The sequence below is a fragment of the Pinus tabuliformis genome, chromosome J (assembly GCF_031772625.1).
Source record: "Pinus tabuliformis cultivar Carrire ecotype Pingquan chromosome J, CPIR1, whole genome shotgun sequence".
Classification (NCBI taxonomy): Eukaryota; Viridiplantae; Streptophyta; class Pinopsida; order Pinales; family Pinaceae; genus Pinus; species Pinus tabuliformis.
Window position 1 is genome coordinate 1262335305 of NC_142295.1, and position 27044 is coordinate 1262362348.

The following is a 27044-nucleotide window of genomic DNA, read 5'->3' on the forward strand; positions in this document are numbered from 1 at the left end:
TATGCATATTTAATCTTTTATTTAAAGAATGGTTATGCAACTCCAAACCTATCTTACAAGAACAAAAGGGCCATTAGGTTGAAAGCAAAGAATTTTACAATTATTGATGATGTGCTTTTTAAGCAGAATTATGGTTCTATTTTATTAAGGTGCCTTGAGAAACCTGAAGCCCAAAAGGTTTTGCAGGAGTTACATGATGGACGAGCAGGAGGACATTTTGGAGCTGACACAACAGCTCACAAAATTATTCATGCTGGATACTATTGGCCTACTCTGTTTAGAGATGCCCACGAATATGTAAGGAAATGCCTCAATTGCCAAACTTCTAGTGGAAGACAAAGTAAATCAGCTTTCCCTCTGCAACCAGTCAACATTGAACAACCATTTGAGCAATGGGGATTGGATATCATTAGGGAGATTACTCCACCATCTTCCAAATAGCATAAGTATATCCTTACTGCTACCGATTATTTTACTAAGTGGGTTGAGGCAATCCCTTTGAAGACAGCAAATTCTGAAGCAATCATTGAATTCATAGATCAATTCATCATTACCAGGTTTGGTGTCCCAAATGCTCTTGTTTTTGATAATGCATCTTATTTCTCAGGCAATGCTATGTTTGATTTCGCTATTAAAAGAGGATTTAAATTAAAATATTCTTCTAATTACTATCCCCAGGGTAACGATTTAGCAGAATCTACTAATAAGAATCTGATCAAAATCATTAAGCGAACTATCAAACAGAATCATAAAAACTGGCATAAATCCTTAATGTTTGCTTTATGGGCTGATAGGATAACACAAAAAGCTTCTATAAGATCTTCCCCATTCAATCTCTTGTATGGAAAAGAAGCAGTACTACCCACAAATCTTGTTCTTCCTTCTTTAGCCCTAGTACAGTACATTGAGGAAACTCCTTCTTCTTCTATTCAGCTTAGACATGATCAAATTCTAAAATTAGAAGAGGAAAGAGAAAAAGCCAAGGTCATTCATGCCAAACATCAGCAAATCATCAAAGCAACTTTTGATTCAGTCTCATCCGGTTCAAAACAATTTCAAGTCGGTGATTTAGTTCTGAAATGGGACAAAGCCCATGAGGATAAGGGGAAACACACCAAGTTCCAGAAGATGTGGCTTGGACCATTTCAGATCTGTGAAAAGATAGGCCATTCGACCTTTATATTGCAAGACTTATCAGGGTTGAGAGATTCTCTCCTTGTTAATGGCCTTATCTTGAAGAAATTCTTTAATTGAGGAGGTAACCCCTTCTCCTTTTAGTTTGATAGATTTTTGTAGTTTGTAGGATTTGCAGAAAATAATGTTGTAAGGTATCTACTATTGACCTTTGCTGTGTTTGAAAATTTGATCTACAGGAGTACAGCGATATTTGCTTTTAAAATAATAGAACTCTTAACCAAAAGGGATAATTTCTAGGAAATTAGGTATCATTGTATTCTGAAACCACAATTCAAGTTTTGTGAACTCCTTTCAAAGTTTAGAAGTCTTGTAAATCATTTTCTGTTTTCAAATTGGTCTCAAAAGTTATCAATATCAAGATAGAAGCTAATCCAATTTCAGCATCTTCAACTCTTACCCTGTCATCCATTTACTCTTAAGGAGAAGATTGTTCATCCCATTCACTAAAGTTTATGATTACTCAGAGTGTAATTCTAAAATATCTGATATTAAAGATAAGAGGTCTTATTACAAGCCTGCTTACCATGTTCATAGGGAAATAGTTTAACCGACATTACCAATACTGCATACCAAAACATGGTAATGGCTTGAAATTATAAGACAAGGGGTCTCATCATGAGCCAGCTTGTTCGGTTAGATTACTACCAATGAATGGCATTATCAATAGCTGGCCACCAAACTAGGACAATGACTTTTTATCTTATCAATAACAGAAAAAGGAAATGAAATACAAAATATGAAAACATGTTTTGAATTCATCCTGTTAATCACACTCTTAATTGGATGGAACAATGGACAATAGCGTGGTTAAAAGGTATCCCTGTCTAAACTATAAACGTTTGCTGGCAGCAGAGGCTCTACCTATGAAAGAGGAGTTCATTTTAAAAGCTGATTTGGAAAGGTTTTCTGTTTTATCATTATAAACCAATAAAGGCCTATTTAAAACTTAGAATGTATTTATTTTCTTAAAAAAGAAAGGAAGTTATCAAAATAGTTTCATTTTACTCGGAATGCATATATACCTAGTTATATTAGAATTTTCCCCTTTGATTAGAACTCTATTGTGAAAAAAGTTTAAGTATTTCTATGCTTTCCAGAGATAACTGGTTCTTCCAGCGAATCGCCAATTGTTGTGCCCTACAACAACCCCCCATTTCATATCATGTTTATTTACAAAATCATCATATGAAATGGGTCCCTTTAGAAGTTAGTTGGTATCAATACTTCATTATTTGAAAAAGGTCCGCAAACCAAATGAAGACATTATATAAAACCTTTTAAAAAACCAATTTTTGGTCAAATAAAACAATCTTTTATCATAGCGATAAAGCGATCGCAAGATCGCATATCGCAATGGCATAGAAAACACAAATAAGTGGCACATTGGTCTCCGCCGATGCAATATCGCAATCGGCTATCGGCAATACTCTATGCACGTTTTAAAGCGCCCCATGCCATTAGCCCCGACGCGATGCGCAATCGGTGGTAATCTTTACACAGTCTTAAAACACCCCAACCCTTTCACCCCGATGCGATGGAATATCGCAATCGGCAATCGGCAGTATCCCATGCACAATAATAAGGCGCCCAGGTCATACCCCCGATGCGATGCGATATCACAATCGGCAATCGGCGATACACTATTTATGCACATTGTTATGCCCATTCACCCCGATGCGATGCGATTTCGCTATCGGCGATCGGGATTTCAAAATTGTCAACGTAAGGATTTAAGTGTTCCCGACGCCCGATTACGATATAGCGCGGATTTCAAAAAAGCCGTTAAATGGAGGGATATTATGATTCATTCATATTTAAAGCTTGATCTTTTAAGCAATCATTCACCTGCGCTCAACCGCCAAAACATCCACAGCACGCTTAAACGGGCCATTCGGCCGAATAATGGTATAATGAGCATTTAAGGGGTGGCAGGTCTTAAACGACCATTTAATGTAATTGTAAGATCTTCCCATGGATAGTATCCACGGCCATCTTTAAGAGTTAATCTCTCAGCACGCTTTGATCAGTATATCTTTCCCATATTGGATTTTCATTAGCATATCTCTGTGTTACGTTTATTTTCGCCGCTGTGCAGAATTCATCCATAGAAGAAAGCTCAAGCAAGATGGGGAAGAAATCCAAGAAGACCACAGGCGCTTCCGCTACACCAGCTGCAGGACAAGCTGTCGTGGACAAAAAGAAGGGCTTGATATCTGATACTACATGTACGGGTCTCGTCAGAGTTACTTGGCAAGGCACCTACAACCTGATTGAAGCCGAAGAACCAGCAAGGACAATAGTAGAAGCTACTGTGGATCCAACTCGGAAGTCTGAGAGTACTCTCAAGGATTTAGCCGACTCTTTCCTTCACAGGATAGCGGCCAGGGAGCAAATTCTCCCATACACAGACGTAGTGCGGTGGGCGATTGAAGAAATCCCAATCTTGGATAGAACTTTCAGCACTAGAGACGGAAGAATTTTCGGATCGTTCAGGGCAGATGATCTAAGGCAAATGTATCATTTGCCCGAGCCAGAGAAGATATATAATAATGCGTTCCTGGAGAAATTCGCAAATGAAAATGAAGTTGAATCCGAACCCATCCGGGATTGGAGACAAAATCCGGCCAAGCACAAACACGAATCTTCCAGTAAGTACTCGGTTGATTCTCTGGCTTCTCCTTATTGCTATGCTGGAATAATGATGTGTAGATTATGGGGATTGCATGACTCTGCTAATTTTACCATAGAAATGGTCCCTCTAATGGAAGCAGCATGCAACAGTATAATTATGGATTGGGCCACTATCCTTTCTGACAAATTAGCACAAGTTGTGCTTGAGTTTAGAAGCAAGACCCGTATTTCTGAAAGGGTAATTCCCCCATTTTACTACAGTGCCTATATTCTAGATACCCTCTGTTTTAACTCTGAATTCCCCGTACTCGGCTGGAGGTGGACTGCACAAGACCCCACGCCTATTCATATATATCATCAGAAACTGTGGAAATCTTCTTATAAACATCATCTATACCAAGTCTGTAATGGCTTTATGTTGCCCATTTATTATTCCATTTTCGATAAACCTGCTCCCAAGATTTCTTATCAAGCCGAATTTGATTTAACCGCATTAGGTAGATGGTTTGGAGAGGAGAGATTTACCTACATAAGAGTTTTCGGCAGCCAAGCCAACCCCCATGTCCTCCCTTTATACATACCTGATAAACTGCTGGCAAGGGAAATCGCTTACCAGATTATGGCTGAGAGTGTTACACAGACTCTCAAGAAAGAAAAGAAGAGGGGTTGGCCCTCTTTTCCCTTGAGGTGTGGTGTCTATACTCTGCATGATCTCAAGCATGCATAAAAGGAAGCCACAAAGATTCAATCCTTAACTCTGGAAACTCTCCCAAATAGGCCATTTGATCCAAACAAAGTTGTCTATAATGCACTAGAACAGGCCAAATTGACAAGATTTGACCATAAGGAAGACATGTTTGACGACCTGTTCTCTTCAGCTGAGTCAATATATCAGGTTAAAGAATTCGCCAAAGCGAAATATAATGATGAAGGGTTGACTGAATTTAATAAACTTAGAGAACAGAGGTTGTAAACTCTGCCTCTAGATTTACTAGAAACAACCCCAACGACATCATCAAGCGAGCCTGGTTGGCAACAGTCAAAGGAATCTCTGGTTATAACAAAGGATCATAAGAAGGAACAGGAGGAAAGGCAGAGAAAAGAAAAAGAAGAAAGGCAGAAGAGAGCACAGGAGGAGAGACAGAGGAAAGAGAAAGAGGAACAGTAAATGAAAGAGCAGGAGGAAAGGCAAAAGAAAGAACAAGAGAAGCAACAGAAGAAAGAGCAGGAAGAAGTGCGGAAGGAGTCCCAAGCCGAAAAGCAAAAGCAAACCACCATTGATGTCAATATAGATACTCGTATTGACCCTAAATTGCTCCAGGAATGGAAGCAATTTGACTCTATCATTAGTGGGTTGGAATGTTCCAAGGATACAGACACTTCCAAGACAAACGATACACAGGACATCACTTCACCTCAGGTTCTAAGTGGAACCAGCGGCCCACCCATTTCTAAGGATGTTGAGGTAATACCAAAAGACCCCTCCGACCAAATCATTCTCCAGGTAGAAGATATTCCTCCCTTGGATGTTTTCTACAGCCCGAGGCATAAAGCAGTGGTAAAACGACAAAGGAAAAGAAGGAAGATTGATCAACCTTCCCTTTTCCCAGAGCAAACTGTTACGGGCAGCGTGGTTTGGAAGGAGGAATTCGACCCCTCCGATGACCTGACAAAACTGTCACAGTATGCGGGAGCCTATTCGGCAGCGACAATCGATAAGGCATCGGAGGTAAGTCTTCTACTGAAAACCAAAGATCAAGAAATTTTCACATTACAGGCAGAATTGGCTTAAACAAAGCAGAAGGCAGAGCAGGCAGAGCAGCAATTGTTGACACAACAGCAAGTGACCAGTCAACTAACTCAGCAATTGCAGGCAGAAAAGCAAAGGATCGACCATAGCGCGATCCAGAAACAGAAGGAATTATCAGAGGCATTGGCACAATTAAGGGCAACAAACGAGCAAATGATGAAAACAAAGGATGAGCAAATCACTCAATTGTCATCATAGCTCGAAAAAATAAAGGGCGCTCCACAAGTGGGTGAATTCAGAGCAGAAGCATTACAAATAAACACCGCATTAATATCCAAAATTAAGCTCCTGTGTCAACAAATCGCTCAGGCAGAGCCACTGTGTGAGTTAACGACATCCATAAATCAGCAGGTAGAGAAGGCCAGAAATGAATTAGATCAAGCTGAAGAGATCATAACTGCATTTCTTGACTGGCAAGATTCTGATCAAGGGAGAGCAGCAAATTTGCCCAGGATCTCAGAAACACATAAAGATATACTCTTCACAGAATGGCAGTCTCAGATGATGAAAGCAGAGAGGGTGGCTTCAAGATGTAAATCAACGTCCAACATTTTAGTTGAACTAGTCAACAACACTCTCTACTTATCAAATATGATTTCCCAATGTACACTAGGAAAGTTGACAACAACAAACACATTGGAGCAATCATGTTATCCTGATTTAGAGGAAAAGGGGAGATTAATCGCTGGGATTAACAGTTTAACCATGGAAGCATATTGGCTCTTCCTAATTAAGCCGCATACACAGAGAGCCGCCCTTAAGTGCCTAACAGATGCGATCGGGTATATAATTCCCGATATTCAGGATGCCTTTCTTGTAGGTTTTCTTGTGGATCCTGTAGGATGGCCTTACCCTTTGAGGAAGTTGACCTGGTACTAGGCCTCCTTACATAGGTGATTGGTGACTTACGGGAAGACATTTTGTCTCTTGGTGTAGGGGAATCTTCAATCTCAATAGGTATTTTTTTTATAATTGTGGCCTCCCTTGTTTGATCCTTGTGCTCTTTCTTGTTTTGAAATATAGAGAGGTTTGACTCCTTATTTTCCCTTTTTGCTTGATTGGGGTGTTGAGAGCAGTGAGGGAAGCTGCTGCCTCCCTCTCAGGGGCCTATGGAGACACCCTAGGTGACTCCTCCTTGTGTTCTTCCCTTTCTGTTTCAATTCCTTCTCCCTCTATGTTTTTCCTATCTTCTTCCACTTGTTTTTCTTCCTCATCCCCATTAGTTTCTTCCTTAGTTTCCTCCTCTGTTTCACCATCATCCTCCTTCTCTTCTCCCTCTTCTTCTTCTGCTTCATCATGTTCCTCTATATCAGTTTCTTATTCATCCATCTCATCCCTATCTAGATCTATATCTTCTTCTTCTTGTTTTGCCTCCTCCTCACTAACAGAAGGACTAACATCATAGGTGAGGGTTTTGATGTCATCCTCTGCTAACAACTCTCTAAAGACTTACAATGTTATAGGGATCCTGAGGTTTTGGAGGGAATCCTCAATGAGGATCCTGATCAACCCATGGTGAGCCAATTGTTGGGAATTCCCTTCCTTTACTTTGTTGCTGGAGTCTATGAGTGATTGCATCAATAAATAGGGTATGTTGAGCCTTTGTGAACTAGTGTCTCTACCCCAAATCTTAATTCTTCAAGGATCCTAAAGTGGTAGCCATAAACAACACTGTATCTACCCTCACATGAGATATATTTGAACCTTTGACCTCTTATGAGGAAAGAAATGCTATTAACCATTAGGGTCACTAAAGGAATTCATAAATTGTAAGGATCAATATTATAAAACTAAGTGATCAACAAACCTAAGGGATCAATATTAAAAACACAAGAGATTATTAAACCCTAGGAATTAATTAAACCCAAGATATTAACAAACCCATGAGATTATTAGTATTATAAACCCAAGGGATTAATAAACCCTTGGAATTATAAATAAACTCCAAAATTAAAAATATAAACCCTAGGGCTTATTAATTCTCAAGGTTTATTTATCTTTTATGTTTTAAATATTGATTCCAATGTATTAATAACCCCAAGGTTCCAATGTATTAATAACCCCTATGAATTAGATTGTTAAACTCAAGGGATTAATAAAAAAGGGATTAAATTATAAACTCAAGGAATTAATATTATAAACTCAACAAATTAATATTACCAACCCAAATAATTATAAAACTTAAGGGATTAATATTATAAACCGAATGGATTAATATTATAATATGAAATGATTAACAAAACTTAGGAATTAATAAAACCAATAAAATCGATAAACCCAATATAATATAAATAAATATTAACCATATTAAACTTATAAATAAATACTAACCATATTAAACCTATAAATAAATATTAACAATATTAAATCTTGTTAACCTAACTAATTAACAATATTAACAATATTGACAACATTAAACCTATTGTTTATAACAATATTAATAGTTTTAGGTTGATAATATTGACAACATTAAACCTATTGTTTATAACCATATTAATAGCTTACCTATTGTTTATAACCATATTAATAGCTTTAGGTTGATAATATTAATATTTACGGTATTGCCTAATAATATAACAATACTAATTTATAATATTAATCTTTAATATTAATTATTTATTCTAGAATGATTTATTTTAGAATGTTAATAATGAGAGACAAAAAATAAAAAATAAAAATATTGTATATTATATAAGTTATTTATTAAAAAAGTTTACAAGGAGAGTTTTAATTTACAAGCAGACAGGCCCAATGTCACTAATATTATGTAAGATATATTCAAAATTTATATTTAATTATTTTTTAAATTGGTGATGTTTCATATTTTTTATCTTTAAAATTTTTTTGGTAAAATAAATAGTTTTATAACTTGTTAGATCTAAAACTTTTGTGATCCATAATATAGATGAATGTCTTTTTGGATTAATCGCGTCACTAAGATTTGGTCATTAATCGAATATGATCATATCATAATCTTTTTTAGATTTTATTCTCTAAATTCGTATTTTATTATTTAATAAAAAATTAAAAACTTGGTTTTAAGATCCAATGAAAGAAAAATGATAGCATACAAATAATAGAATCTAGATATTAAGATATGAAAATAGAAGATATTACACTTTTTGCAAGAATCTAAAACCTTGGAAATAAGGGACATTGGAATTAAGTTTATGCTTATTGATGAAAACCATGAAAGTATATCCTTAGCAGGAAATTCCTAAATAAATTTGTAAAATATGTAAAGGTGAAAAACAGAAATTCGTCATGTGAAACAAAGGATGACTATATCCAAATTTTTTGTTAATAAACCAGATAAATTTGATCTTTAAAACCATCATCAACCTGAAAAGTTGTGACTTCAACCAACACAACTCTTTAATGAATTAAATTTACACTCATGACTTCAATTAAATTTCTAAAAGTGAAAACTTCCCATGTGCATTTGACAATATTGACATTAACAAAAAATGGTTAAATTTTTACTATTATTAATAATTATATAAATAATAATAACAATCTTATTTATATTTATATATTTATAAATATAATTATCAATATATTTTATATAATTATCAATATATTTTATATGTGTGTATTGAGTATATTAATAATATTAACTGTATGTAAAGTATATATTAAACTAAAATATATTATATTAATTTCTTTGAATTTTATATACATATTTATATATATATATATATATATATATATATATATATATATATATATATATATTACTACGCCGTAAGGCGTTTCCCTCTAAAAAGAACTTCCCTGTAGGCCACCTGTCATCACTCTGTGCCATTAGATTTTATGTTAGATGATTGGAGAATTTATAGCGGTTCGATCAGATGAAAGTAGTTGGAACCATTCAGGTGAAAGTAGTCGAAACCGTTTAAGATATTTGAAAAAGTTGCAATTGAGACAGCTTCCTACTCCAGGCTTTCGAGCATCATCCGCCGAAGGTTTTCGTAGCAGGGGTTGGCTTGCCATGACAAGAGCGGTAGCTCTATTCAACGTTCTCTTGCAGGGTAAGAATCAAGATTTTATCGTAATCCATTTATTTGACCTTCCTGAATAATTGCATTCTGTCTATGAAAGCTTGTTGAGTTTGTAATCCCTTATGTGCCTGTAGGGTTATGAAATCTTGAATTCCCTACAACTTGCACTTGGCCTCATCTGTTCACAATTGGGGGTTTGAGCGCACGAGCCTATGTGAGAATACAATACCGATCACCTTGGCTACTTGCCGCTAGACCACACTCTTGCGAGGGATTGGTATGCAATTTTTTTATTTCACACTTCAATTAATGACCTTGAAATGCCTTCTGTAACGTGTAAGGGCCCATTTGCCATAATTTATTTGCTCCTGCTACTTTTGTGTACACCATGGTATAATTATGAGAAACCGAAAATGAAAGAATTCATTGATGACGGTGAAAGAAAAATAGCAGGGTGAAATAGCGTCACAGGTTGTGTAAAGACTTCACATTTGTAAGTAATTAGGTTGGATTCTTCGTAGTGAACACAAAAGGAAAGTGATTAGTTATATAAATATTCCTAATGGGAATTGGCTGGCAGGGATGTGGCTTAGGCAGATAAGAGAGCGTAGCATAGAGGATGGGTGTGTAGTCGGTCCAGTAGGTCATACTTGTTTCTTCGGTTGAGTCTTTTATTGACTTATTCAGAGTTGGAACATCCCAGCAGTGGGTAAACTGGATGTAATTTTTCTTGTAAATTTTACAACTCAATTTCCTTCCAAGCTTCGAAAGAAATTATATAGAAACTCATTGTCTGTTTACCATTTTGGGCAAGCAGGGAGTTTTGGAGAAATTCGGTGAAACTGAATTTTGGCACTAAGATAGATCAAAGGATGATTCACCAATATTTGTTCATTTTTTCCACAAGAAAAACAAGTACTTGGATTATGAAGAATGGATCATGGAGGACAATATTTGTTCATGTTTTGGCATTAATGACACTGAGGCCAATAATTTGGTTTGACTAGGCCTACGAGACGAATATCTAAAGAAAATGTAAGTTGAAGTAGAATACATTTATTTGAGTATATTTGAATATTTCAACTATTCATATTATATAATAGCAGGCTCTAGCATGCATGGCTTGGTGATGATGCTCTCGCCCTTTTTCACCAAATGCAACTGTGAGGACTGAAGCATTTCAGTTCAAAGAAACTTAAATAATTTTTTATTTTCAATAATAACACTTTTTCTTTTGGAGATAAGTTTGTGAAAGTTTTTAGTTAAATATTTTTACAATTCAAGGAGGTATATAGGGATATTCAATACCTAGCAACTATATCTCATGGGAAAATGTGTAATAATTTGGTATAATAATGATTATTTTGTGTTATTTTTTATAATTGCCATTTTCAAGATGAAAAAAAGAAAAAAAAAAATCACATCAAATAACAAATGTTATTTGCCTAAAAATATGGACTTGATAGTAGAATATAAATATAAATGCAGAATGAAGCTAAAATAGAACTGTTAATTTCTTTTTTCAATTATCAACAATTATTATTGTACCTCTGTTAAATTTTATATTCTTAAATAACTTGGACTGGAAGGTTTAGCTTTAACTTAATCACATCAAATAACAAATGCTATTTGCCTAAAAATATGGACTTGTTAGTAGAATATAAATATAAATTCTATGAGAGGAATGAAGCTAAAATAGAACTGTTAATTTCTTTTTTCAGTTATCAACAATTATTATTGTACCTCTATTGAATATTTTTCCTTTCCGAGGTCGTTATATTTACAATGCATTTTGGAGTGGGAAGAGATACGTCCACATTGTGATATTCTCTTGAGATTTATAGGCATCCTACCTTTAGTGTTCTATTATGAGATATGAGACGTTTCACTTCATTCAAAGTTTGTAAATTAATTCCACTCTCATGCAGTTCTATTTTCTCACGCACATAAGAATGCGGAGAACAATTCTAGCTGAGCACTATTAGCCAGACACACTGCGTGTTAAGATATAAGACGACCCTATAGGCTAAGGCTATAATTTCTGTCAACCAATATGGCTATACTTTCTGTTCATATAGCGGAATTGAGAAGTTCATATAACAAAATTGAGAAGTTGATATATAACAGAATTAAGATAGTAGAATTGAGAAGTTGATATATATCAGAATAAAGATAGCAGAATTGAGAAGTTGATATATACACTTTATGCACCTTCTATATCCACAAGAGACATCGAATCCCTGAGAGCCCTAATTTATCTCTCGTTTATGCAACCATATTCGTCCTCGATTGTCATATATCCATTGTTGATTGGCACAAAAGGGTTAGATAATATTGTAAATGTGGTGCCAAGCTTGACTACATGGGGTTTAATACCCGTTCTCATTTCCAATTGCGATGGGAACCATCAGTTCGTAGCATTTCTTTGCTCTCACGTCACCAAGGTTACAATATTATTCTATTTCAACTCCCATAATCATAGCAACATTGTACCTAGCCAACAGTAAATATATATAGAGCCAAAGCACTCGTCTTTGAAGCATATGGATGCTAAAAGATTTATTACCAAAAATTCGATGTCTAACCAAAACTCATGGGCCATAAACTTCCTTTTCATATTTAGACAATGGCATGACATGACAAATTCAAATGCACTTGCCCTTGGACTATTTGAAGTGGCACTTTATTGAAGCAGCATGAGCTACAATTGCAAGGACAACTATGTGCATGTTATCGTTTGAAAACACTATTAACAACATAAGCACTCGAGATATGTTTTCTCATCTTATCACTAACCCCTAGTTTAGCCCCACCTATTTTTATTACTACTCTTATTTACAACTCTGTTATATGCAATAGTTTTAGGCATGCTAGCTTTGTCTTTTACAAGTGTCAAAGGCTTTTCCATGGAATTTAATATGCACTAAATTTTATCTCTTATAGGGTTCGTTCGAGGTGTAATTGACTAACTTCCACTTTTAACATCTATGATAGCATCAAAGGGATCTATTGGGAATTTTTTTTTTCATATATTCAAGGATATCCATCATGGCTAGAAACTTTGTTGCAATACTTCTTTTCTTATTGCTTTAATTGTGAGAGATTGTGTTGGTTTCCTTAATGATTTAGTGACATAGAAATTGGACCATTGACACATTGTACTTTCTATGTTGAATTCTTCCTAGTGAGATAATATCAATCAAAGGGTCTTCTATAATATTTGAATAGAACCCATATAACCTCTTTATAAGTTACAAACTTAAAAGAAATTTTCCTTATGCATTGCATTATGTATAGCCAACAACTTGTCTTTTTTTTGGTTAAAGAATAAGCCAACATGTTTGCAATTACTTCAAGATTATGTTAATAAATCCTTGTTTGTTTTTTGACAACCAAAAAGGTAAACTACAGAAACTTGTCAGTCGTTTCACCTTCATTATCTTCATAAATTAAAACAATTCCCACTGTAGTCTTACTTGCACCTTTCTCTTTGGAAGTCCCTCTAGGTATGCCAAAGCCATCAATTTATTTCTCAACAATAGAATAGACTCTCTTTGCCATAAATGAGGATGCACCACTCTTATGATTGTTATAACTTCAAATGTTGACCAATCCTTTATCTCATATATTACTTTTGGAAATTGGAGTGCTACATAGGTTTCAAAGGCCTCCTTAAGCATTCTCTCTATGGGTATCCATGAAAGTCATGAAGCTTTCCTGAACATAGTGTTGCACCCACTCAGAAAATTGTTAAGGAGGCTTGTGAAACTTATGTAGCACTTGAATATCCAAAATTATTGTCTTACATAAATGCTTGCCCAACACCTTATATTGCAATATCATAAAAGAACGGCGCATCCTAATTTATAGCTCAATAACAAAGGAAATGTAGTCTCTTATCGAGAAATAAATTGATGCTTTTGATAGTTTACTTAGAGGAACTTCTATGTCTAATAAGAAGAGTTGGGTAAAGCAAAAAGAAAAATCTTGTCGAGAAATAAATTGATGGTTTTGATAGTTTACTCAGAGGAACTTCTATGTATAATAAGAAGAGTTGGGTAAAGCAAAAAGAAAAATGTGAAAGAGAGCAGTGAGAAAGTGCTTTAAATGCTGGAGATAATGAAACTGGAATGAGGTTTAGAGACAACCTTCGGCTTTTCTCTTAGGTTTTTAGGTTTGTTAGAGTGAACCTTCTTTGGCTATGTTTTACTCAATCCTGCACTTGAATCCCTCACAAGTCCTATCTAGATTCGATCATCAATGTAGATAAATTATTTTCTATTTTATTTATTTATTTTGTGTAGTGGCTTTCTAGGCCATAAATGCAAGATGATTGGCTTGGATGTGACCTGCTTGAGATTGAAACCTTCTTCTCATGCCACCTACTAGAAATCACATTTAATGGTGACCAGATCTGGCATTTCTATCAACTAAAATTCCTTCAATTATAGTCTTTTGACAGAGAGGCTTCCCTTCTGTAAGGACCTGATCAAAGGTACTCTCCTTGTTGTGTGGTCCATGAACTGTATAGTTTCTTGAGTTCCCATGATAGTCATTGCATCCCATCCATACATCCCAAGTTCCTGTTCACACAATGATCATAAAGATTCTCTTTAGTGGAGTATTTTTAGGTTTTTGTAACCATTGGTTTGTTCATTGCATCCCATTCATACATCCCAAGTCCTTATTCACACAATGATCATAAAGCTTCTCTCTAGTGGAGTATTTTTAGGTTTGTGTAACCATTGATTTGTTTTGTTGTTTTATTCGTAGAGCTACAAAGCAACAACTAACAAAAAGATAGCAATGAATAGAAATTGTTGAAAATGGATTTCACAAAAATTGACTTGCAAAAAAATCTCTGGAAATAACCATGGAAATTGACCAGTAGCTTAGATTAGGCCCCTAGATACCATCTCCCGTGTCTGCCTATGCCATTCAAGATCCGACATAAGTATATCTAATTTTCACCATTTCATGTGAATCTGCCTCACCCTTTGAATTATTTATTGACACATCTTCGAACCTATACAATGAATGTTGTTCCACCACCAAAGCTATGATATTTTTGTCCCTTTTCTTCACCAAGTATCTGCATATTGTGAACAAAACCTCTACATGCAGATTTTCCTCTCTAATTTGGTTAACAAAAAATAATTTTCTACTTAGACCAGGAATGTAAAGAATAGTCTTTTAACATAAACTTCTCATTGCTTGTTATTTGTAATTGTACATTCTCATGTTGTTCAACAAAATGGGCCGTACTTTTTCGTTTAGTATATGTTTATGTCATTCACATGTGGCTATTGTTACTCAATTTATGCCTTACGGCATTTCCTTTACAACATCTGATGCAAATGCTAGTAATATATTATTTAATAATATTAATAATTATAATTCAAATTATAATATAATTCATATATATAATATAATAATAATATTTTATTATTATTTATAATACATATTTATTTCTCACATTATTTTATTATGGCCGATAATTATTATATATTTATTAATATCCGCAATAAATTATACTATTACTTATGTATAATATTATTATTATGTTACACCATTATTAAGTAGATGGTCCCGTACCACCGCCCGACTATTAAATATTCGTTGTTGAGAACATGTAACTTTATCGCCTACTTTTCTTTACAGGAGAACACGTGACTTCATCACCTTCTTATCTTTACAGGTGTGCGGCTTTGACCCGATCACCTGCCCGTCTTTACAAGGGAACACGTGACGGAAAGGAGCAACACCGAACTTTCTCACCTACTTCTCTTTAATAGAAAAGTTATATTATATATAAAAAAAAATAATATAGACATTAACCATGTGAACACTACATAATGCATTGTGGAATCTAAATAATATGTATTCTGTGTAAAGTTGTTTTTTTGAAATGTTTAAGATTTTAGATTTTCATATAACATCAAAATAATCATAACTTTATGTTTTCAAACTGATTTTATGTTTTCAACCTGATTTTTTATTAGATAAAATATTTATTTTATGTAGTTTTTTAAGATAAAAGAAAATATAAATTGTGATCGGAATATTACAAATTATGATTTTATTTTTAAATACAAATTTTAATTAGATAAATATTTTTTATATTGTTTTTCTCTAAGATAAAAGTAAAAGTAAAAGTAAAGAAAATAGAGATAGCTGTAGGAATAATATTAAAGTGTGACTAAAGTCAAATATTGTTTTTCTGTAAATAAAAAAAGAAAAGAAAAAAAGTTAATAGAAGTAACAGTGGATAGTACTTGGAATAATACCATAGTGTAACTAGGATAAAAGAATGGATAGCGGGGCGAGCTGGCCGTATAGAATATCTCTCATTAGCTGGTTCCGATCTCGATATCTCGACTAACCGTATCTCCTGCCTGATTGATGAAGCCCTTTCTCGCCCGACTTCATTCACGGGCGGGAGTCGAAACGAGCCCGCCCCTTCTTCCCGTCGTTCTGAGTTGTTAACGGGACGGTACCGGGAAGGGAATGAAGGAAGGCTGAACGGTTACTGCCCTACTGTCTATCTGTAAAGGGTGTGAAGGATGCGGGATGACGCTCGTTATGAGTTACCTTCTCGTTACGAGCCCTCCTTATTGTTACTTTATTATTATATTTCATATAGTATCATCACTTATGTAGTCCAGCAAACTCTACAAATTCTCTTAAATCAAATTTAAAATTAATATTGCCAATAAATCATCTAAAAGTTGATGATAAAGTAATATGTTTCTAAACATTTCAATTTCTTTTCTTAATGCAAATTATAAAACGCATCTTAAACTGTGGGTGTTGGAGTTGTGGCAGGACAAAGGGAATCCTTTTTAAACTATACATATTAGTTTATGTTATCGCAGTCAAGTATTCATAGAAAAGTGAGAGATTGTTGTACTCTTGATGATGTATAGCTTGCAATCAAATATTCATAGAAAATTGAGGAGTAGTGGCAAGCTTGCAGTCAAGTATTCATAGAAAATTGAGGAGTGGTGGCAGATGGAATATTTCCTTTACATTGTACCCCTATTGAGCTACAACTTACAGTCAAATATTCATTGAAAATTGAGAGACTGGTGGTATTGAGATCCACTTTGTAGTCAGAGACTCATAGAAAATTGACAGACCGATGAGAGATTAAATCATTAATCTCGTTGTATTCCTTTTGGGTTCCAGCTTGCACCAATTACCATCGTGTGCCCAGCGGTTGGCGCCATTACCATTGCCATTGCCACGTTGGTCTAGAGACTAAGATGCTATGCTATAAATAAGATTTAGATTTCATTTTATGAGGAGCCAAATACATTCAATTTCTTAATTTATCAACATGTGCTTCACTTCTGTTTTGTATCTCTTCAATGGCAAATCGCCTAACTTCCACTGATTCCATCAACCTTCACGAACCCAAACAGCTACTACCATGATGTATTTATCAATCATCATGGTCCTGACATTAAAGAAACTTTGGCTACCAGTCTTTACAAACACCTTCTTTCACATAATTTGCAACCTTTCCTAGAACTGCAAAAACATGTTACCAATTGTACCTAGTGGAGTGTGGCATTGTCTACCGATGTTTAACAAGGCCACAATTTGACCGAAATTCTCTCCAAGTGAAAAAAAAAATCTAGATTTTCTTAAAATCATACTAATATTTCTATTCTTTTCCAATCAAAATTGTAACCTCTTCAACCTATAATTATATGAAAAATCACAAAATTCTAATCTCATTAGAATTCCCAACTTCATTCTTATTTCATTACTTCATTTTGTATGCCACAAAGAGAAGATTCCTTTTTAGAAGACCTTAACCACTCATAATCTAATATGTATGTGCTTGGTTGTTTCTCAAAAGAAATGAAATAAAAACAAATGATGGACTTTGGCTTTCTATATAAATACTAAGACTCTATCCTCTCATAATTTAATATGTGTGCTTGGTTGTTTCTCAAAAGAAATGATTAAAAAACAAGTGTTGGACTTTGGCCTTCTTGGTCCCACTGCTCAGACATTTAATTATTAACTTTCTTATTCATTCACACTACTCCGTTAACGACATACTAACCATATTAAAGTTAATTTAATTAAATTGGATTGATTCAGCTGGTTTGAGGAAAGGAATTCCAACATATTAAGGTATTTATATAATTATATATTTTAATTATTATATATATATATATATATATATATATATATTTATATTTATTTATTTATTTATATTATTAAAAATATTTAAATTTAATAAATTTTTATTTATTGATAAGTATAAGTTATTTATTATAATTTAAAAAGTTATATATATTATTAAAAAATTTATCAAAAAAATTAAAATGAAAATTTTATAATTATATATTATTATAATTTTTTGTGTGGTTTACAAACATCACTAGGGTTGGAATTTCAAAATGGTCTCACTTTTTCAATTTGACGGTTTTCACACTTGTGAGGTTCATCTTCCCAATTTTAAAGAAGGATCTTGAAGGTTTTGCAATTTTTTAATTGTATTTCACGAGTAAGTCACCTCGTGACGAGCAATTTTGTTGTCAAATTCTATTCCTAGTGGTCACTACATAGACATATCCATCTAAAGGGATCACGTCTTGTTGCTTCATTAGAAGAGCCTAACCCCAAGAACATCAAGAAGAATTAATGCCATGAACTCCCATTAGCAAGGTGCTTTAACTATGGAAACAAACCATTTTTTTCCTAGAAAAAAACCTATATTTTCATTCATAAATTGGATTTGAAAAAAAAAAAAAACAAAACAAAACATTTTGTATATGCACTTGTAGTGCATTCTTGGGATTTGCTTCAATCCCACATGAGGCTAGTGTGTTCAGTCAATCAAACAAATGACCAACCCACATAACAAAAAAAAAGCACACATGCCTCACAATAAAAAAACCCGAAAGGGGCCATAAAAAATATAGCTCAAAACGACCCCAAAATGGCCATAAAAAATATAGCCCAAAACGACCCCAAAGGGGCCATAAAAAATATAATCCAAAACGATTAGTTGGGCACAAGTCACCCAACAGGCAGGCCCGAACTAAACAAGCATAGAGGCCTCCATGAAAAAGGTCGCACAACAAAAACCCACAACAAAATCACTTAGGTAGGAAATAGTACAAAAGATCAACCAACTATCATGGTAACAAAAGACCAAAATATAAAGAGGCACAAAACAATGACATTTGTGACATGAGACAACCACAATCCCACTCCTCAACTCCCCACATGCACCCCAACTAGCAAATCGACAAAGCCACAAAAACCAAAATGAACCTCACCACAGGGAAATGTAGAGCAACAACCCACCAATAACATCAACCAGTGAAAAGATGACCACACCTAAAGCAACATCATCAAACCCAAGCGCTAGATGCAAATAAAAAGTTATTACAACCACCACGAAAAGAAATAGAAAATTACCAAAACCCTAACAAGATCTTCCAAAAACCCTCTAACTAATCTCTTTCATCTGGTTAAACCAACCCTTAAAATTACACTCTATATACATATTACAATTTTTATATAAAAAATTTAATATTAAATATATCCCATTCAAATTCACTTCAACATAATACAAATTTGGTATGCATTTAAAGCTGAATTAATTTCCAACGCAAAAATAATGCAAATATGTTTTAATTTAAATTAAATAACATAAATTTTATGAAAAATATATATGAAATATTTTATAAAATATAAAGTTTATGTGAAATATTTGAACGGTTGGTGGAGAATGTTGATCTCGATGTATTTGGTCGGTCAATGGAAATGCCAATGTGTTTGGTCGGTCAGTGGGGAATGCGTTTCCTGGAAGTTTACGGTGACGGAATGATATCGCCAGGTATAGATCACTGGTTCTTATGTCCTAAATAATTGCGTTGAAAAGTTGCTCTGTGGCCGTGAAGAGTATCATTTGATTTCATGATCAATGATCCAGAAATATTGGGTATTTCTATTAACCGTTTTTGCTTTTTTTTTGAGGTTTGGAACAGCCTTTCAAGGTATTCAAGGTATTCCAGGGAAGGGTATCTGCGTTGATTTCAGAGAGTGTAGCTAGGGTGGGGCGCACACTGTTTCTGGGTTCCAGAGAATTGCAGATCTAGAACTCAATATCAACCATTTGAGAGCTGCAACTCTGGGAGAGCATGTCTGTGCAGTGGCTAGGCCTATGGTCTGTCGAGAATCCAGGTTGGTTTTCAAAATTTTCGCAATCATATAAAAGTTATATTATGTTATAACAAGATAGTACTTGAAGCCCAAGAAAAACACCCGTCACGGGAGAGATGTGAGCAGAAAGAGGGTAAAATAAGTGTTATGATATTTTACATTCTCTTCAGCATTTGGTTTAGCTAAAGCTTGGTTAACTGGTTCTCTGAAAAAGCTTGGTTAACTGGCACAGTCTCGTATTTCATACATATTTTATTCGCGGAAATTAGATGGCCTCAACTAAGACAGGAAAGCCGTACGAATTTATAATAACAGAGGTGTTGAAAGGCACAATCTTTTTCAATTAGTTATGCAAACGACTATATGATCCCTCCAAACAACCAAGCTGGAAAATTTTTTTTATTATACAAGTTCTTAGATCATTGGACTGGTGATGTTTCAGAGTTTTAAATGGATTTTTAAATTAAAATAAAAAAAATAGATATTTTTATTTATTTTCTTAATTATGTGGCTGAAGAACTGTCCAGATTAATGAAAATGTCTAAAAAAAAATTGAACCCATGATTTTTAGGATTCCTGAGATTTTAGAGTATGACTTTTCGAACCCATGACTTTTCGGATTCCTGAGATTTCAGAGTATTTTCAAAGTTTTTAATATTAAGCTTTTTCAAATTAAGATAAAATCCAGATAATTTTTTCTATTTGAAGTTGAGAGACCGTTAAAATCCATGAGAATGTAGAAATTACTGAGAGTGTAGAGAAAGTTAAACCCATAAACTCTTGTACTGGTAATGTTTCAGAGTTTTAAAAGTTTAGCTTTTCAAAATTTTCGCGAAAATCAAGATATTCTTATTCCCGTGCGGTTAAAGGACTCTGAGATTGGCGAGAGTGGACCAATTGATTTAACCTTATAATTATGTAATATAGAAATTTACAGATATTTTTATTCCCGTGCGGTTGAAGGACTCTGAGATTGGCGAGAGTGGACCAATTGATCTAACCTTATAATGATGTAATATAGAAATTTACAGTTTGTATCACTTCTAAATTTTGACTTTATAATTTGGGTTGTTTCACAACTTTTTTACAACTCAGATGGTTTCAAAATTTAAAATCTTTTCAGGATATTGTCATAATAAAACCCTACTAAATCGTGAAATTTCAACTAAATTTTTTATCAAATTTCGCATATCCCTTTATTACAAGATGATTAGATTATTCAATCGGTACTTGGATCCCTTTATTACAGGATTAGGTTATTCCAATATTAAAAGAAATGGGTTTGATATATACTGGTGTTGCAAATCGAGTCGGTAATGCTGTATGAAATTGGGTGAGTTTCGTTACAATGTTTCTTTAAAATTCTTGAAAAAGAAATTTCAAGAAAATCAAATGCTGAATATTTACGTCCAAATGTTTGATTTAAACGAACTTTTACTTTTCCTATTACCAGTTTCAGAATTCAAAAAAATTATACAAAGCCCTGCCGCGTGTGAATTTCTGTAAAGCTTTTATAATCCGGAAAGTCTGAAATCAAGGGTTGTGCAAGGCAAATCAAATCAAGGGCTGGGCTAGGCAATTTTTGCAGTGCTTACACTATATCTACAATCACAATTCAATTTTTTTAGGAAAAAAAAATTATTATGGAAAAGAAAGTAAATACATGAATAAGAGTAAATTTCAATCACTATAGATGTGTTGGTCGTGTGTTCAGACGAGTCATTATCTATCTGCTAACACAAATCTATTTAGACTTAAAATGTGATAACATCTTTGTTAATAGTAACCATGGTGAGATTAAAATTTGGGATGTGATATTATTGGCATTCATTATAGGAAAGCATGCAAAGCACCAAAAAGAGAGAACTCTCTTTCATCAAGGCTTGAAAAATCAAATTCTCCACCTAATAGCTCAGAGTTATTAAAATATTCAAGAGAATAACACTTTTTCAAATATGAAAATATTAAATTAACTTTCATTTTCATTTAATTCGAGTAATGTCAAACATAGTAATGTGAAACTCTTGTCACACTTTCTTTAATATTATTTATGATATTTTTAATTGGTTTTAAATTTCAAAAACAATGTGAACCATACATAATAATGCATTATAAATGGTAAATAATATGGATTCTGAGTATCATTGTTTTTATATGATATGTGTAAGATTTTAGATTTTAACATAACATTAAAAGAATTAACATTTTATCTTTTCAACATGATTTTTGAGTATGATAAATATTTTTTTATTTAGCTTTTATCTGAGATAAAAGAAAATAAAAATTGTGGTTGGAGTGAAACCAATTATGACTATATTTTCAAACACAAATTTTAACGAGATAAATATTTTCATGGCATTTTTCTCTAAAAAAAAATAAAAATAAAAGAAATAAAGATAGTGATTATAATAATCCCATAGCCTGATTATGTAAAATATCATTTTCCTGAAAATAAAAATAAAATAAAGTAAAAATAAATTAATAAAAATAAAAGTAGTTAATAAAGATAGTGGTTAGAATATAAAATAAAAATAAATTAATAGAAATAAAAAAAATTAATAAACATAATAGTTGAAATAATACCATAGTGTCACTTATATACTCCAGCAAATCTTAGATATTACCTTTACTCAAATTTAAAATTAATATGTTCAATAAATAATTTAAATTTAAAATTAATATGTTCAATAAATCATTCAAAAATTGATAACAAAGTAATATGTTTCCAAACATTTCAATTTTTTTTCTTAATGCAAATTAAAAAATGCATATTAAACTGTGTGAGTGTTGGTGTTGTGGCAGGAAAAAGGAATCTTTTTAATAGATACATATTGCAAAGTCGAGCATCGAGCGACGGTGGCAAAAGGAATGATTAGTTTATGTTATTGCAGTCAAATATTTATAGTAAAGTGAGGGACGGTGGCTTTATGTTATGCTCCTAATGATATCCGGTTTGCAATCAAGTTTTTATAGAAAATTGAGGTGTTCGCCGATGGAATCTTTCTTTTAAGTTGTATCCCTATCGAGCTACAGCTAGCTAAATGTTCATTGAAAATTGAGAGACTGGTGGTATTGAGATCCAGCTTGCAGTTAGAGACTCATGGAAAATTGAGAGACCGGTGAGAGATTGAATCAATAATCTCGTTGTATTCCTATTGGGTTCTAGCTTGCACCAATTACAGTCGTGTGCCCACCTGCTGGCGCCATTGCCACGTTGGTCTGTAGACTAAGATGCTAGGATATAAATAAGATTTAGATTTCAGTTTGTGAAGAGCCAAATACCTTCATTTTCTTAATCTATCAACCTTTGCCTCACTTCCGTTTTGTATTTCTGTTCAGTGGCAGATCGGCTAACTTCCACCGATTCCTCAATGGATATGCCATCAACCTACACGAACCCAAACAGCTACTACCACGATGTGTTTATCAATCATCGTGGTCCTGACGTTAAAGAAACTTTGGCTACCCGTCTTTACAAACGCCTTCTTCCACATAATTTGCGACCTTTCCTGGACAAGGATGAACTGCAGAAGGGAGATTACATAGATGCTCAAGTTGAAAATGCCATCCGAACCGCCTCTATCCACATTGTCATTTTCTCACCCAGATATGCTGAATCTAGGTGGTGTCTGGATGAGCTGCTCCTTATATTGAACAAGTCTGGGGATACCATATTTCCCATCTTTTATAAAGTGGAGGTTTCGGAGGTGCGATGGATTAAAAATCGGTATGCTAAAGCACTGAGTGATCATGAAGAGAAAGGCAGATACGACGATAAAAGACTTGAGAATTGGAGAATCGCCCTCAACAAAGCGTCGTTAATAAACGGCTTCGAACTCAAGGCCGACAATGAGTTGGAACTCTTAACTCTTCCTGTCGTTATTATTTATTTATCTAACTGGTATTGCAATACACTTAATGTTTTGTTTGTTTGGAGTGGATTTTACAATGCTTTTATGTGCTTTGTTGAGAATTTCCAGGGACAAAAACAAGCTATTGGAGGAGGAAGACAAGCTAGTGGAGGAGGTCGTGGAATGCGTGCTTAAAAAGCGCAGAAAGACACCGCTGTATGTCGCTGATTTTCCAGCTGGTCTGCAAGAAAAAATAGAAGATTTTGAAAGGAGTGTGTTATGGCAGCAACAGAAGAATGACAAAGCTCGGGTGTTGGGGATTGTTGGCTTCGGCGGAGTGGGCAAGACAACGCTAGCCAAAGAACTCTTCAACAGGAAGAGGAACCATTTCAACAAATCCTGTTTCTTATATGATGTCAGAGAGAGAGCGCGTCTAAGCTCTTTGAACTCCTTGCAGAGCAAACTTCTTGAGGGCTTGACTCAGAGCACTGAGCCAATAGATAGCATTGAAAAAGGCATAGAAATTCTCAGAGAAAGTCTTTCATCTTTACATGCTCTAATCATTTTAGATGACGTAGATCATGCATCTCAGTTGCGTGCATTTTTGCCAGTGGCAAACGTCCTCCATTCTGATAGCTTGATTTTGGTTACATCTCGCGACAAGAATGTCCTCACAAGCTCAGCAATAGCAGAGTCATCAATATATCAGTTAACAGGCCTCGATGATCAATACTCTCGACAACTCTTCTGTTCGCATGCCTTCTTGCAGCCTTATCCACTGGTAGGATTCGAAAAACTTGTAGGCAAGTTTTGCAAAGCCTGCGATGGATTGCCTCTGTCTTTGAAGGTGTTTGGGGCACATCTCTATGGAAAGAACGACCAATGTTATTGGAAAGGTCAATTGGAGAAACTTCGCCAAACCAAACTTCCCAATGAGATTATGGAGAGGCTTAAGATAAGTTACGATGCTCTGGATGGAGAAGAGGAAAGGCAAATATTCTTAGACATTTCCTGTTATTTCATTGGGGAAAACAGGGATATGGCGATAAGAATATGGGATGGATCAGGCTGGAACGGTCTGGTGGGCCTTGCAAATCTCCGGGACAAGTGTCTCGTTGAGGTTGACACAGAAACTAATACCATAAAAATGCATGATCATCTGAGAGACCTGGGAAGACAAATTGTGGATCAGCAGAATTCATGTGGAGTAATCCCGCACAGTGAATGGCGTGTGATGAAGGACATTCCTGAGTTGTGGCGGCAATATTCTGTAAGTGCTTGAATTATTTATAAAACTTTATGGTCTCTTTATTATGCAAAAGCAGAAAAGAGGAATCTTGTTGCTCTGTTTAATTTGTTTGTTGCTTGTTTTTAAGAATGAACAGGTAATAACTGAGGTGCGCGGAATTAGGACGGTTCATCTTCTCAAAATGTACCCAGAACTTTCAGCAGAAGGGTCATCATGGTTGAAAAGTTGGTGTGAAGAGGTGTTCGGGAACTGTCTGAGGAAGTTGATCGACCCTTCACCGTATCGTTTCAGTAAGTTACAACTTGTTGCGACTGAAGGTGATGATTTAAAAAGCATATTGAGTAGGGTTGAGTCGCCAAATTTGATATGGCTACGCTGGAGTGACTGTCCGTACAACTGCCTGCCTCGCTGGCTTCTGATTCTGATGAAGAATGTAAGGGTTTTAGAAGTGAGCGGAAACAAATTGGATACACTATGGCGAGCAAAATCTCAGGTGAAAGTTAAAGCTGGTTCCTTCGTTTGCATATCTATTATTCTTATTATTTGCCGCTCTATTTTATGGGAGATTAGATTATTGTTGCTATCGATATAGTAGTACAGGGTAGGGATATGGGGATGAAAATATCGGGAAATGGGGATGGAAATATCTTATATTTGACTATTGCGTTGCAGGCACCTCTAGAGTTGCGGGAACTGACTATTCATTCTATTCATTCTCCTCATTCTCGTGATTCTCCTCTTTTCGAGTTTCCGAAGTCCATTGGTCAGCTGAAGCACATAGAAAAGATTGTGGTGAAGTCTCATTGTCTCGAATTGTTACCAAAAGAATTTTGTGATTTGCACTCCCTCAAATACCTCGATCTCAAGAATTGCCGACGCTTGCAAATGCTTCCAGATTCCTTTGGGTGCTTAACAAATCTCCTACACCTTAATCTATGTAACTCGGGTTTGCAAATGCTTCCAGATTCCTTTGGGTGTTTAATAAATCTCGTGCACCTTCATCTCAGTCATTGCAGGAGTTGTTTGCAAGTGCCTCCAAATTCTTTCGGCAATTTAAAAAATCTCGTGCACCTTGATCTCTCTTACTCGGGTTTGCAAATGCTTCCAGATTCCTTTGGCTGCTTAGTAAATCTCGTTCACCTTAATCTCGACGGCTGCTCAGACTTGACCATATCGGATGAAACATTTGCAAATGTCCGTTCTCTTGAATATTTGAATTTGAGTTCTGTTCGTATGGAAATGTTGCCTCGGCAAGTTACACAGCAACAGTCCCTGGAAGAATTACATCTGCTGTTTACAGATTTACAAGAATTGCCTGAGGATATCAGAAACCTCGGGAATCTGGAAGTACTTACTGTGGGAAGCCATTCCTTGAAAGAACTGCCATGTTCGCTGGGTCGCCTGAATGGAAGAATATGTAAATCAAGTTTTGGGCAGATTTAAGATGGAAGAATGCAAGGCAGCAATCACTCCCACAGTGATGGGATTAAAGCTCAGCAGAGAGGACAACAGCAAGGATTTTGATCCTAGCCTGTACAAAAGCATTGTGGGCAGCCTTATGTATTTAACAGCAACTAGGCCTGATATTATGTATGCTGTTAGTTTGATTTCCAGGTTCATGGAGAGGCCAAAGGAGGCACATTGGCAGGCAGCAAAGAGAATTTTGAGGTATGTCAAAGGCACTAAAATGTTTGGAATTTTATATCATGCCTCAGAACATTCAGATTTGGTTGGGTACACAGATAGCGATTGGGCTGGAAGTGTAGATGATCGGAAGAGCACTTCCGGTTATGTTTTTAATATGGGTTCAGGAGCCATCTCATGGGCTTCTAAGAAGCAGTCCATTGTAGCATTATCTACAGCAGAGGCAGAGTATGTGGCAGCGACAGCAGCAGCATGTCAGGCAGTATGGATGAGAAGGATGTTGAGAAGCTTAGGCCAAGAGCAGGCAAAAGCGACAGTGGTCTTTTGTGACAATAGCTCAGCTATTGCTTTGTCAAAGAATTCAGTGTTTCATAAGAGAACGAAACACATCGACACAAGGTTTCACTACATCAGAGAGTTAGTGAACAATGGAGAAATTGTCTTAGAACATTGCAGGACTCAGGAACAGG

General features: G+C 35.0%; 1 protein-coding gene across 1 annotated transcript; it reads left to right on the plus strand.

Annotated features, from left to right (window-relative positions):
- The first annotated feature begins 19375 nt into the window (after positions 1 to 19375).
- LOC149231836 (TMV resistance protein N-like) lies at positions 19376 to 26373 on the plus strand. The gene is made up of 6 exons (XM_089381764.1): positions 19376 to 19504; positions 19656 to 19851; positions 22633 to 23683; positions 23811 to 24951; positions 25067 to 25423; positions 25603 to 26373. Exons 3-6 carry the CDS (start codon positions 23202 to 23204, stop codon positions 26371 to 26373), a joined length of 2751 nt encoding a protein of 916 aa, XP_089237890.1. The 5' UTR covers positions 19376 to 19504; positions 19656 to 19851; positions 22633 to 23201.
- The last annotated feature ends 671 nt before the right edge of the window (positions 26374 to 27044 follow it).

Bases quoted from the DNA above. Each gene is read 5' to 3' on its own strand.
- LOC149231836 (XM_089381764.1), top strand. From the start codon at position 23,202: ATGGATATGCCATCAACCTACACGAACCCAAACAGCTACTACCACGAT. The intron at 23,684-23,810 runs GTTGGAACTCTT...GAGAATTTCCAG, and splicing joins GAACTCAAGGCCGACAATGA to GGACAAAAACAAGCTATTGG. The intron at 25,424-25,602 runs GTGAAAGTTAAA...ATTGCGTTGCAG, and splicing joins TATGGCGAGCAAAATCTCAG to GCACCTCTAGAGTTGCGGGA.